Here is a 14,431-nt window from a genome sequence, read left to right on the forward strand (position 1 = left end):
CACTTAAAAATCGATATACTCGTCTTATTACAGGTTACAGAAAAAGATGCTCATTTCGTAGACATTTCTTGTTACTAACGCGTAATAAATTTCTTGCTAACGAAATATTACCGCTCAATACACATTTAAAATAACCGTAAATAGTAATTATTTAAATAACTTAAATATATTATTAAATTACCTATTAAATAAATCATTAACGAATGATATGAAGCTACAATTATCAGTAATATTTAATACAACTACAAGCTTACAGGTAAGACATTTTTTTTCCATTGTTAATTTATCATGCGGCTGCTTTAATTTTTCTCCCTCTTTTTCCCTCCATTTATTCAGTTTTTTAATTAATGAAATCTTACTAATTTATTAATTAACTAACCAACTAACTAATTAACTAACAAAATACATATATTTATTTACCCATGATTTTTTTTTTAATGTTTTGTAATATTGTAGCATGACTTTTATTGCCGCAAATTTTAATAGTATTATAAAATGCTAAATATATGAGAATTATCTTGTAGAAAATATTAACTTTATGAAACAACATATATCTATAGTATCGTACATTTGTGTGTACATTAAGTATACTTATTTTTTTTTCTTATCTAATTATTTAAATAAAACTATTTTTCATAAATTTAAAAAATAAAAAACGCGCGCGCGTAAAAGAAATAATTTGAATTTAAAATTTAAATTATAAAAATATTTATAAAACGGAACATTAATTGATATATAGAATATATGTGACGCTTGTGTGTATGTGTGCAAATACATGACGAATGTACTTATACATAAAATATATATGAAAGCATTATTACATATTGTTTAGTTGCTACAGTTACAATTGCAATACATCTTTTTGATAAATCGACGTGAATTTTATTTATAATTCATAAATTTTTATACTGAGTATTTTTTTATTTATAAATTATTTTTTAAATAAATTTATATATGAAGTAGTGTAAATATATTTATATTGTTATTTGTATTGTCATATTTGGGTATTTAGAAATATTTTTGGGTATTGTTGTTTAATGTCTGGTTTTTTAATTGCTGTTTAATTTCTGTGGGTAATTTTGAATAAAAGTTAATTGTTTGTTGTAATACGTGTATTACAGCTGTAAGACAAAACTACAGATGCCATACATTCTAGTACGTGGTAATCTTGCGTCCTACAGTCACAAATATCCTTGGAGAGTTCTCGTTTCTGGTTTAAAAGGTATCATATATCTGTTTTTGTTTATGAATTTAAATTTCAGGGTGGCTACGGATTGGAAATATTGGAAATTATTAAGAAATTTACTGCGATTAGGAAATGTCGGAATTTTGAAAATTATCCGAATACAATTGCGACAGTTAAAAAATTTATAATTTGAATAATTCAAATTTTGAATGATTTTGAAGTTAACAGACAGTTCAGAGTTTTTGGATTTTTTTTTTGCAATTAAATTAAAAAAAAAAAAACTAAAAATATGCGCATGTAGGAAATTAAAAAAACTATAAGTGCATTTTTTTGAAATGGTTTTTTTAAAATAATTTATTGTTCTTCAAAGATTCAAAAATTATTAGAAGTTGGTGAATTTCAGTATCATAATTTTTGTTATTTTCAAAAGGCTGTCTTGAAGAAAAGTGGTCGTTAACAAAAACAAAAAAAGCAAATTGTAATTTCAAGTGTCTAGTTTTCAGATCTGGTCTTTAAATTTTTTTATTATGCAACGTTCTGAAGTAATCCTAAGAAAACCATTGAAAAAGTTTTCCAAATTTTAGCTCGCCTGAAAAACTGTCTACGTTCAATAAATTTTTTTCGATAATTATGATCTTTTTTATATCACTCCGAAAGTGTGGATAAGAATAAAAACTCAGAATATCAATGATACGAATAAAATTTCAGAATCTGAGAAAAACTTTCCTGGAAAACCGGGAAATAGGGAATTTTAAAATAATTTAATTGTGGCTACCCTGAATTTAAATCTTTTTTAATCATTAGTTTGCATCCTATAACATAATTTGAATGTGCATTGATCTTATTAACAATTTATCTAATTATTTTAATTAGTTTATAGATAATTATCCATCAAAGGTAAACGATAATTAAATTAATTCATTAAAATAATATTTCTTACATTTTAATAAAATCTACACAAATAAAAAGGATTTTTTGGCGCAAAAATTTTTTTTTTCAAGATAATTTTTGTTTTCAATTTTCAATAAAAAAAAAAATTTCCTGTGACAATTTTTTGTTCCAAAAAATAATTTTTTTCTTTGTAAAAAAATTAATATTTTATTTAATCACAATCATGAATAATTAAACAAATTAATAATTAATTAAAACAAAATAAATGATCTTGTTACAGCAACAGACATTGAACAATTAAGTCGTTTTGCATCTGGCGGTTACTGCGACGATTCAACAATCGTTTATCTCCAGCATCCCTGTGTAATATTAACAGCTCTCGAAGTTCTTGGTTACAAAGTTGTCGCTTCCTCAAGTACTAGTGTAAAACAAGACTACAATGAGTACATGTGGACTATGAGAAAGGATTTCGCTGAACCTGAGCCAGATCCAATACGTGTTGTTAAGACAGGTATGTTTTGTCAAAAAAATTATTAAATTAAACACACAATTATATTATTGTAACAATAAAAACAAATACTCTGCCAGAATTTATTAATTTCATGGTTGTACTTGTACTCAAATTTTAAAAAATTATTTAAAAATTTACTGAGTACATAAATATTTATAATTAATTGAAAGACACGCTTTATTATATTCGTACATTATATTAATATTACAATAATTAAATTATATAGATGATTATAAATATAAATATATACATATATATTATTTTTTTTTTATAATTAGTTATACTTTAAAAAGTACGGGTCGTGATATTTTATTGTAGCAACTGGGGCAAATTAATTGAAGAGGAAATTCATCTTTGACATAATCGCCAATTATTACGTCAATCATCACTGCGACAAAGAAGACGACAGTAATTTTTTAAGTAACAGTAACAGTAAAATTATTATAATTAAAAAAATAATAATATATACTAAGTAAAAATGGTAAAGAAACGCGGACTTGTCTGGACTTATTACCATAAAAAAGTCGATGGAACATCAGTTGTTGCGTTTTGTAAATTTTGTAACAGATCGTACATACAAAATGCGACGAGAATGGAAAAACATTTAGCACGGTGTGAAAAAGCAACACCTGCTGTTAAGTCATTATTTTTACGCGTGTCCACAAGCAAACGCGTCAACAGAGCGCGTTTGTTGGGCGCTAAAATTGGCGGCTCTTGGATTAAAAAAAATGGAGATGTTACACTTGACATTAGCAATCTTACTGAAGCTGATCTAGAGGATATCAATGAATGGAATCGCCAGAAAGAAGAGCTGAAAGAGTTTCGTAATCATACTGAGGTTATTGTACCGATGCAAAATGTCGATTGTCTTGAGGAGGAGGATGAGCCTGCTTGGTCACAAGAAATGGATAACACTAAACATGCTACTGATCACTTGGCTGATGATAATAAAAAAATGCGTGATATTTCTAAAGATAACAATGATTTCGAGCCAATTCCTGATCATGATTATGGTAATCATTTTTTATATTTATTTAAGGGCATTCTCAGACAGTAGCGCCTTTTTTTTGAAACATTAGTTTTAAAAAAATTACGGACAGTTGTCATCAATTAGGAGATTATTGCAATGTATCGAGGATAAAATTTATTTATCAAATTTCTTTTATCTCCCAATTGATATCAACTGTAAGAAATTTTTTTTAAAATCTATTTTAACAAAAATGAAACTACGTTATCCTTTTTTCAATTAATGCTTTAATTTTTTTTTTTTTTTAAATGATATGTTTATGATAGTAAGATCATTGAATATTTTTAAAAAGTGGGGGCACTGTGAGATTGGCTTTAATTTTATATGGAAAAAAATTTTTCATAGCAATTGTTATTATGAATTTTTAATAATTAAAATTATTCTGAGTTGCGACAAATTTTTTTTCCATAAAAAATCAATTTTCATACTTTACTTTAATAAATTTGTGTAAATAATTTATTTATTTATTAATTTTTTTTAGAAATGACTGAAGAAGATGTTGAACAAGTGGTATACGAAGAGAATGAACGTGCTAAGTCACCAGTTGAAGATACCACCATAACTTTAAAATCACTGGGCAGTGGTTCGCCATTAAGAAATAAAATCCTTTATGAGCAATTATTAGAGCGAAGAGCAATGAGAAAAATAGCTGAGTTAGAATTGAAACGTAAAACACTAGAATATGAACGCTATCAATTTGAGTATGAGCGGGAAAAAACACGCGGTGAAATACGATGGGCACATGAGAACCGTTTAATGCAGATTAAAGAAGAACGCGAGCGTAAATTAAGTCAAGAATAATTTTTTAAAATAATTTCATTATTTTACTATCACATTTTTTTTATTTATCACTATTAATTTTTCTTAATCGTTTATTATTAAAGTAAACATGATATTTAAATAAATAAGTTCATTAATAATTAATTATTTTGAGTACGAATAAAATGAGCGTTTCTTTCTTATATTTACTTTTAAAAATATGACTCTAAAATTGGTTAATAATAGCAACTTTTTTTTTTTTTTTATTAAGAAAGTAATATTAAGTACTGCTATTACAGATTTGTAATGTATATATTTTGTAGACATAATGATAAAAAAAAGTTACAATAAAATATAATAAACCTTTTAAATTTTTGACTATAAAATTTTAAATAATAATTTTAAAAATAAATTTCCCTCAGTTGAATTTAAATTTACAAATAAAAATAATTAAACAATACAGATTATTATTTTTTTCTTTTAGAACTTAAAGACAACGACGTTTAAGAGTTTGTTGTACTTATAATTAATACCAAATAAAAAAAATTTTAAAATGAGTGACCAAAAATTAGCTGAAAATATCGGATCTTTGATAGCAAATGAAAGTTATTATTACGTTGCCGTAAAAGGTTCGCCATTTGCTACCGATTGTGCTGTGTTTGGATTAATTGCCGATGAAATGCAAGCACTTTGCAAACGTTTTCCTAATTCAGGATCTGATGTTATCAATGGAGTTACGATTAAAGGTTCATACGAAATTACAATATTATTTAAATAACCGCTTGTGTATTTTTTTTTAGTAAACTTATTTTACAATCGCTTCGTTTTATTTTAAAAAATGAAATTGTTAAATATAAGAGTTAGACATAAAAGTAATTTTTTTTTATAGTTTAAAAATTTTATTTCAGGAGCTCCGATACCGGTTATAAATGCACTGGCTGAATTAGGATATCGGATCGTATCTAGTACTGGAGAAGCTGAAATACTTTGGACATTGCAAAGAGAAACTTAAATAAAATATTATCAATTATTTCCCGTGTAAAAAAACTTCGAGTGGAATTTTTGTAATTTTGAAAGTAAAAAAAAAAATTTATCTAGGATTTTATGAGCAAAATTTGAGTAAAATGTTTTTGAGTAAAGTAGTAAAAATGTGTTTTTAAAAAAATATTTTCAAAACTATAGGTGCAGCTTTTTAAGAACTTTTTTTTTTTTTTTTATAATTTATCGTTTTTAAAAAAATTCAAAAATCATTAGACGTCGGTTAACTTCAGTATCATTTTTGAAACTCAAAATTCTTTAAAAAATTTTTTGTTTACTATCAAAATTACAAAAATTCTGATCTGTCTCATCTCGAAAATTTTTGGAATCTTTTAAACTGATTTTTTTTTTACACGGGTTATATTGATAATATTTAAAAAAAAATAATAATTCACTAAATATTGATATGGATGTTGCACTTGATATTATATTATATATATAGAAAATAGTCTATTATATTAAACGAAGGTCAATTTATTTTTATCATACAGTAGTTACTGAAATAATTCCATTAGAATAATTAGCTTTTTTCTTTTCAAATAATTTTTTTCTACTCAACACAATAATAATATTTTATAAACGCATTTAAAATAATTTACAAACATAAATTTATTTTTTGATAATATCATAGTTAATTTTAAATTTAAAAAAAAAAATCAAAAATGACTACAAACCAAAAATAAAATGAATTTTTAAAAATAAATTTTACTAACTTTTTATACATCTATTTTAAAAAAATTTTAATGTTATATTCAAAAACAGGTACAACTTATGAAATTAATAAATAAAGTAGAGGTACCAGTTTTGGACACTTGAATAATTTAAATAAATCAATTTGTAAAATACGCAATGACAATTAATTTTCAAAATCTGTACAAATATTATTTTATCACATAGTTAAATTGGAAATTTTATTTTATATATTTTCATTAATTAAAATAAAGTATTAAGTGTCGAAAAATGGAGCAGTGGCCAAGAATGGAACTTCTACTCTACTTGATCATTAAAAAATTAAAAAAAAAAAATATTAGTATTAAAAAGTATTTTATTTAAATAATTTATTCAGATTATATCTTTTCTGTACTTAAAAAAAAACAATGGAACAAATTCGTGTCAATTTTTAAATTGTGATTGAAAAGATAAAAAAATTAAACCAAGTGTGTATGATCAACAGTGCGATAAATATGAACTATAGTTTTTGATCTTGATATTAAATAATTAATTGAACAAATGAGTTACCTAATTACTGATAAATATTCTTATTATTGTATTAAATGGCAGCTTAATACTATTGGTTATGAATTTAAATATATATATATAATTGTGTGCAATAAAAAAAATTGCATTTTAATAATTTATTATCATTGTTTTTCTAAATTACTTTAGATAAAATTAATATAAAAGACGCTGAGGAAGAGTTATTATTTAAATTGGAAATAAGTAATTGTTGATTGTTATTATGGATAAGAAAGATGATCATAATCATGGTCATTGTCATGATCATGATACATGTAAATTAGAGAGTGGAACAAATGTGCGGCAGACTATTTCTGAAATGGATTTCGAACGTGGAATTTGGTATGCAGGTAAATTTGTAAAATAAACCTACACTCGTTAGTGATATATTTAAATGAATGATATATATTTGATGTATCATTAAAATCGCAGGGTCAAAAAAAATATTAATATCTGATTATTAATAAATGTTGAAAATTTAATCATTTTTATTGCGATTTTAATCAGGAATTGAAAACATTTAATGAAAAACTGATAATTTCATGAAATAATTAATTACTATGGCATGATTAATTAAAATAGTTGTTGATAAAAATCAATTGACGATCAATTGTCAATAGGATCAGATGTTCTTGAGCTCTTACTTATGTAGGTTCGAATGTATGTATAATTAAATGAACTCTTAATTATTCTGGGGTTTCTTCCCTTGGCAGAAGAATATTTTGAAGCGGGAAAGAAAAGGAACACGAGAGGGAAAACCAAACTTGTGACCTGGATCCTAATCTCAATAATACGCCATCGTCTATCTTACTGCTGATGAAGCCGCAATAAAAGTGACAAAACGTCCAGCATTTATCAATAATCAGATTCCAATATTTTTTTGTCCTCGCGATTTTAATGAAATTTAAAATTATTGTTCGGACACGATAAGATTTCCATATATAAAAATATATTTTATATGTAATTAATTTTAAAAGCTCAGTCGAATGACATCGATCGTGTAAAAAAGCTTTTGAGCAAAGGAGCATCAGTTTCTGAAGAAGACTCTGCTGGATATACGGCCCTACATTATGCAGCAAGGGCTGGACACTATGATGTATGTAAGCTTCTTTTAGAAAATGGCGCCAAGATAAATGCAATCACGAGATGTGGTCGGGCTACGGCACTTCACAGAGCTGCGATGAGAGGAAATGAAAATATCGTACGGCTGTTGTGTAAATTTGGCGCGGATTTAAATCTTCAGGATGCTGATGGATATACTGCTTTGCATCGTGCGGCTCTAGCGGGTTCTCAAGGTGTCTGGAAGATTTTACTTGATAAAACAAATCCAGATATTGTTGATAATAACATGAATACTGCGTTACAGTTGGCTAAGATTCAAAATAAATTCTCTGTTGATTAAAAAATATTCTTAACGATAAATAAAATATTCATTTTTTAAACTGGAATTAATTTTTTTTAAAAATAAATTATTATATATCTAATTTTCAATTATAATTTTATTGAATCCTTCTACATTAAAAAATTGAAAAATATGTGCTCAGTTACCCCACATAATTTAATATTAAATAAATGACTGTTTACAAATATATATCATGTACTTCACAGAAGTAACAGCTTATACTTATCGTGAAATCAGAAACCTTTGAATAGTCTGAACTTTGTTTCCTCACCGCTATACATATACATATACATATATATATATATATATAAAAGCCAATAAATAAAGTTTTATCTCATGTGTCAAAGGCTATTATAATTTTTAAAAGGTAAGTTTTAAATATTGCTTAATAATATAAATATACATTTATATAAAACAAATGATTGAAAAAAATAAAAAATTGACAATGAATTTTAATAGATCGTTGATACAAAAAGTATAAATTAAAAATTTAACAACAGTTAGTTGTTTAAAATTTTGTTATCAACAACAATGAATTTAATTTGCTCAAGTAAAGATGACGGGAAAACATGTTACATTTCTGTAGCTGGTTTAGCTGTAGCTGATTATAGTACCGTTATTGGAATGGATGATGACCTTAAACAAAAACTTGATGATCAATTTAGTTATCCTCCACGGAAAAATTTAGCAAATTCAAAGTTGTATGTCGGAGGTAACTATAAAATAAATAATTATTTTAAATATTTATCAATTACATAAAAAAAATTAGTTAATAAATAAACTAAATCGTATTTTTTAGCGCAACCACAAGAGGTTTCGAACTTTTTAACAACTCTCAGTTATCAGACTATTGTAAAGAAAGACATTAATTCATGGATAGTGCGATTATTAAAAAAAGAAATTCAATGAATACAATTCTTTTTTTAATGAAACTGAAGTTAGCCGACATCTAATAATTTTTCTTTTTTTTTTTTTTTTTAATTGCACCCATTGTTTTGTAAATTTTCTATATGTGCATATTTTCTTTTTTCAACAATTAAATTGTTGCAGAAAAATTCGAAAATTGTTAATGGTCTGCTAACTTCAGAATCATAATTTTTAATTAACTTATCAATTTATTTTGCAATAATTACACGTTGTGGTTTTAATAAATCAATTGAAAATATATTTTTATTTTTTTTTATAACAATATAATAATAATTAAAACAAATCAGCTAAGACTTTTTTTATAAATTGAAAAGAAAAAAAAATGGACGATTGATGAATAGAAGAGAGAGCATGAGGATGAAAAAGAAAGCATATATTATTAAATGTATATACAAAAGTGGGGGTTAAGGGGAGAATATTCATATATGTACGTATGTGTTATTCATTTGTTTCTTCTTCAAGAAATAACCGGCAATTATATTTTGCTTTAGTTCATTCGTTATTTGAATTCTGTTCTTTGTGCGTCGAAGTCCAAAGTCATTTTGTCTGTATATTGAAAAAATATGTAAGTACTTATGTTCAATCGTGTTCATATAAAAAAAAAAAAAATTAATTTTTATTTTAAATAATTCTAATAGACAAAAAAATTATAAAATAGTAAAATTATTATTTTTATAATTCATTTTTTAAAAAATAATAAAATTATTTGAAATTTTGTATCAAAGTAAATAATAAATAAAACTTGTTAGTTTGTTTCAATTTTCATATATTCTAAGTTTTTTTCCATCAAGTGGTATTATTAATGTTATTTAAATTAATTAATTAATTAATTAATTATTTTTTAGATAAAAAATTCCAATTCCTCAAATATGGCGTCTTATATAGTGCTTAAAGTTAAGAATCTTATTACACCAAATAGCCACATCTGTTCGATTGATGGTTGGGATTTCGAACTTTTTCAAAAATTTCAAAAATTTTGCAAATTAAATTCATTGGGTTTTCCTTTACAACACGTGTATGTACATTTAAAAGTGAGTGAAATGATATTTTTGGAAATTCAATATTTTTCTTAGTAATACAATTTATTATGTAGATAATGCAGTTATAATTTAGTACTTAAAAAATTTTTAATTACAGGCCAAGTTGATGGACAAAATATAAGTAAGTAAAATATCATTTTTGGAAATGAAATATTTCTCCTAACAGTATAATTTATTATGTAGATAATGTTATATTTTAATATTTAAAAAATTTTAATTACAGTTTCCGCGAATGTTGCACATAAAGGTGAGTAAAATATTATTTTTGGAAACGAAATAGTTTCCTCAATTTATTTATTTATTTGCACGTTATATGCATTTCACAATTTATACATATTACTTATGATTAAATCAGTTCTTTCTTAAATTCATAAATTTTCTAATGTGTATTATTGCTTAGTTATACAATTATAATTCTGTAAATACTTTAGATTTAAATTTATTATATGAATTATCAAAGATACTGACTTGTGTAGAAACTTCATTGATTAGTTTAAAGATTCTGTGTTTGGGTCCACTCAACACGTAATTAATAATAAAATTTATTATGTAGATGATTCAGTCATATTTCAATATTTAAAAAAATTTGAATTACAGTTTCCTTGCCTAAAGTACTAAACTTTTTTGCTGATAATGGTTATTGCGTGGTTTCTTCAATGAGCATCTGTGTTTCAGGAGATACTTGGGGAATATGGACGTTGGAAAAAAAAATTTAAAAAACAAAAAATATTTTAATATCTGATTGAAAATCAAACTATATATGTACAGAATGGTGTTCAACATATACTTTCATATTATTAGTTAAAGTTTAAAAAAATGTTTAAAATTATAATCAAAGTGTAAAAGTGAAAACGATTTTGATTGATTTCTCATTTATAATAAAAAGAAGTAAAAAAAAATTAATAATCGATATTTTCCTTTTTTGAATTTTCCCACAAGAAAATACTTTCCCTTTCTGGTAATTTCCCCCTGTCGGTCGCAGTAGTTTTTAGTTTTTCATCCATTTCCATTCTCCAGTGCACCGACTGCACTTGACCCCAAGAACTATTTCAATGTAAGTATATTTTCTATAGTTTCTTTTCCTACAAACCCAAAATAAGGTTTGTACGAAATTCCAATATATTTTTTATAAATAATAATATAATAGTAAAAGAGTATAAGTTTTTGGTACTTAGTTATTTTTAAGTAAAGCTTAAATATTTGAAATAATTATAAAAGACTAAAATGTTATGCAACAGGTATTTTATCTGTCATACGTAAACAAACATCTGTATGGCGTCAAATTTTTTCTATGAATCACTAAAAGTATGGGGGAACTGCGATGTATTTAGTTACAACTCTCTATTAAAAACTAACGTAGAAAAAAACCTTTAATTGTTTTTGATAAATAATATTTTTTTTTAATTTTTAAAGATTGAAAAAATAAATCATATCTATTTGAAATTTCGTTTCAAGTCATATTTTATACAAAAGTTTGACTTCTCTGGTGAAGGGCACAAATTTTTTTAAGTTCAACAAAAACGATCCTGAAGACAGTGGACAATTAAAAATTAAGAGATTAATGTAAAAAAAGAGAAAATAACTCAAAAAATGCGCATATAGAAAATAAAAAAAGTTATAGGTGCAATTTTTTTGATTTTTTTCTTTTTTTATAATTTGTCGTTTTTAAAAAAATTAAAATGTACGAATAATAAATAAACGTCCGTATTTTTAAAATTCAATTTTTAAAAATTAAAAATTTATTTTTCATAAATAATTTTCAGATGTCCAACAACGGAAATAGTTGCAGTACCGATTTGATATGGGTCCAAGGAAATATACGCGGGAGTACTTGTAATTTGTACGGAGACACTTCTGCAATCAAAGAGAGTTTACAGAAACATTTTCGTGTAAAATCTGTTGATAATGGTTTCTCTGTTGAAGGTAAATTAATTAACGATAAATGTATATTGTTAATTAGTATATAAATTATAATTTTAATTGAACATTTTATGATCCTGAAGTTAGCAGACAATTTAAAAATTTTGAATTTCTCTTCCAACAAATAAATTTAAAAAAAAAGAAAAAACTAAGAAATGCACATGTAGACAATTTAAAAAATCTATCTGTGCAATTTTTTTAAATATTTTTTTTTATAAGTTTTCGGTTTGAAGAAAATCAAAAAATTATTAGACGTCGGCTAACGTTAGAGTCATACCATTTTTATGTAATTTAGATATACATTTATTGACTAAATAAAATTAAAATTCTAGCGGTTCCGACAATTATAATCAACTTAGCAGCAAAATGTGGATATAGAGTCAAAGAGACAACTGTAATCGAGCATTCTAATTTTCTTTGGACTCTCAAGTCACTGTAATCAAATAATTGAATTAAGTATTAATTTCTTGAATAAATTATGAGACGACAATGACTGCAAGTGTAAGAATAAAAAATTTATTTTATAAATATTAAGATTCAATGTTATTCAAATTTTTAAATTTACTATACTTAAAATTGCAATAAATAATAATTTTATAATATAATTTACTTTATTTTACTAGTAATCAAATCCCTACATTAATTATAATTATTATTAACAAATGATGTATAATAAATAGGATATATTTATATTTCTTAAGATTCAAACTTTTTTCAAATGGTTTTAAAACATGCTGGAAGTGATTATGATCTCTATTGCTTCAGATATCTAATGACTACAATAAAAAATTTTATAAATTACTTCAAAGTTCATAGAATAAAAAGCGAGATAGCACTTTCTATATAAATTTAATTAAATATTTTCTATCAAAAAAAGAATTATTACAGTTTTAGAACAATAATGTCTCTAAAAAATATGTAAGTATTTAATATTATGAATAAATTTAACATATTTTTAAAAAATAAACTGTAAGAAAAAATATATATTGTAAATATCTTCCATATAAATAATTTAATTTTTATTTGACACTATATTGCAAGCGTGTGTGTGTTAACATACGATTGTAATTACATACATTCTACTCGTGAAAAAGGGCGCATTGTCATTACGCAAGTTTGTGCCTATATATATTTAATTTTATTCAGGGATATTATAATTATAACATTATAATGTATGAATACGACGTTCTAATTAGCAAATTGTCTAACTGATTATTTTTCGTAGGTGATTCTGTGCAATTTTCAGATACTAATAGTCAGAGAAAAAATCATTTGAGTAACCTTGATAAAAATACTATACATGCACTGGATATAGAATTCATTTTTAGATGAAAAAAAAATTTTTAACTTCTTTTTTTTCGCATAAATGGAGGATTTTCTGAAATGGAGTTAGACAATTTGTTAATTTATATCTTTACTCTATAATTAACAAATACAACAGACTGTTGATAAGGGAGAAATACAAGGGTTATAATAATTTTGTGTGTTGATAACAAAGAAAACAAAAACAGTATTTGTGTAGCAAGAAAAAACTGTTTCTAATAATTATTCTTAAATTTATAACAAATAATAGGCAAACAAGATATATTATATATACTGCTCTGAGAGAGATTTTATAACTCTCCCAAAAATTGTTTAGATATTTTGAAATTATTTTTATATTATTATTTGTACATGTTAATCATGATTTACATAAGAATGTGGATGATCAATGGGAAGAGAAAAATTTATGAAGATGATTTTCAGTTATTTGAATTAGAATCGGAAAGAAGAACGACCAGTAAATTTATTCGCAATATATTTCAACGAATATAGGCAATAAATTCATTATCTGAACATTTTGTCAAAGTTATTCAAACTTTGATAGATATTCACAGGTAAAAAGAGTCGTTATGATCATAATGATTCAGATATTTTAATAATTAATAATTTTCAATTACAGTTCTAATGGATGGAAAACTTTAATTCCAGTCCCTATTGCAGATGTCATAAACTTTTTGGGTTCCAATATGACGTCGAATTAAATGATTTGGTTGTCCATTGATAATCATATATTTGATTGCTTTAACCATATGTCTTTTAATCCATCAAGGAAACAAATTATTAGAAACTATAAATTATTTAGTTAAAATAATTACGCGTTAAGCATCAACTATCAAATCAATCACCAGTATAAATACTTCAAATTCGGAATATAATAACTCTGAAATAAGTTTCTTACCAGGGGCACTACAAAAGGTGGGTGCGATCTAGTGGGAAGCACCGAACTACTCCCGCTATTGCTGACTAGCATCAAACTTACACTAAGAGAAAAATTTTTGGGAGAAAAGATAAATATGGAGAAGAAGAATTTATGGTGCCGGCAGCAGCAGCTGGAGTAGTTCGGTGCTCGCCACTAGACCGCGCCTACAATTTAATTTTTGAAGATTAAAAAAATTAATAGTATCTACTTGAAATTATTTTTTAAGACATAATTTATGGAAGTATGCGACTT

At 24.8% G+C, this 14,431-nt stretch overlaps 2 protein-coding genes and 1 long non-coding RNA gene across 8 annotated transcripts; all 3 read left to right on the top strand.

Annotated features, from left to right (window-relative positions):
- The first annotated feature begins 46 nt into the window (after window positions 1-46).
- On the top strand, window positions 47-8,126 carry LOC103577075 (ankyrin repeat domain-containing protein 39). Of its 6 annotated transcripts, none has more exons than XM_008557574.3 (4): window positions 47-256; window positions 1,122-1,222; window positions 2,358-2,588; window positions 6,799-6,952. In XM_008557574.3, the coding sequence occupies exons 2-4, from the start codon at window positions 1,141-1,143 to the stop codon at window positions 6,861-6,863; spliced, it is 378 nt and encodes a 125-aa protein (XP_008555796.1). In that variant the 5' UTR covers window positions 47-256; window positions 1,122-1,140; the 3' UTR covers window positions 6,864-6,952. The 6 variants fall into 6 exon arrangements, with proteins under 6 accessions (XP_008555796.1, XP_008555798.1, XP_008555799.1 ...); XM_008557576.3 differs by lacking the exon at window positions 6,799-6,952 and adding an exon at window positions 2,907-3,025 and having other exon boundaries at window positions 49-256; XM_008557577.3 differs by lacking the exon at window positions 6,799-6,952 and adding an exon at window positions 2,867-2,972 and having other exon boundaries at window positions 49-256.
- On the top strand, window positions 3,059-4,607 carry LOC103577077 (uncharacterized). The gene is made up of 2 exons (XM_008557573.3): window positions 3,059-3,601; window positions 4,097-4,607. The coding sequence occupies exons 1-2, from the start codon at window positions 3,067-3,069 to the stop codon at window positions 4,414-4,416; spliced, it is 855 nt and encodes a 284-aa protein (XP_008555795.1). The 5' UTR covers window positions 3,059-3,066; the 3' UTR covers window positions 4,417-4,607.
- Window positions 8,127-9,370: 1,244 nt separating the features above from the next.
- Window positions 9,371-10,887, top strand: LOC103577081 (uncharacterized). The gene is made up of 5 exons (XR_549396.3): window positions 9,371-9,542; window positions 9,823-10,008; window positions 10,115-10,138; window positions 10,241-10,264; window positions 10,693-10,887. It is a non-coding gene; the product is annotated as an uncharacterized LOC103577081 (long non-coding RNA).
- The last annotated feature ends 3,544 nt before the right edge of the window (window positions 10,888-14,431 follow it).

The sequence above is a fragment of the Microplitis demolitor genome, chromosome 7 (genome assembly GCF_026212275.2).
Source record: "Microplitis demolitor isolate Queensland-Clemson2020A chromosome 7, iyMicDemo2.1a, whole genome shotgun sequence".
NCBI lineage: Eukaryota > Metazoa > Arthropoda > Insecta > Hymenoptera > Braconidae > Microplitis > Microplitis demolitor.

Excerpts from the sequence above, each read along its gene's own strand:
- LOC103577075 (XM_008557571.3), top strand. The coding sequence starts at position 6,872 with ATGGATAAGAAAGATGATCATAATCATGGTCATTGTCATGATCATGAT. Across the intron at positions 6,999-7,625 it reads ACGTGGAATTTGGTATGCAG|CTCAGTCGAATGACATCGAT; the intron begins GTAAATTTGTAA and ends TAATTTTAAAAG.
- LOC103577077 (XM_008557573.3), top strand. The coding sequence starts at position 3,067 with ATGGTAAAGAAACGCGGACTTGTCTGGACTTATTACCATAAAAAAGTC. Across the intron at positions 3,602-4,096 it reads AATTCCTGATCATGATTATG|AAATGACTGAAGAAGATGTT; the intron begins GTAATCATTTTT and ends AATTTTTTTTAG.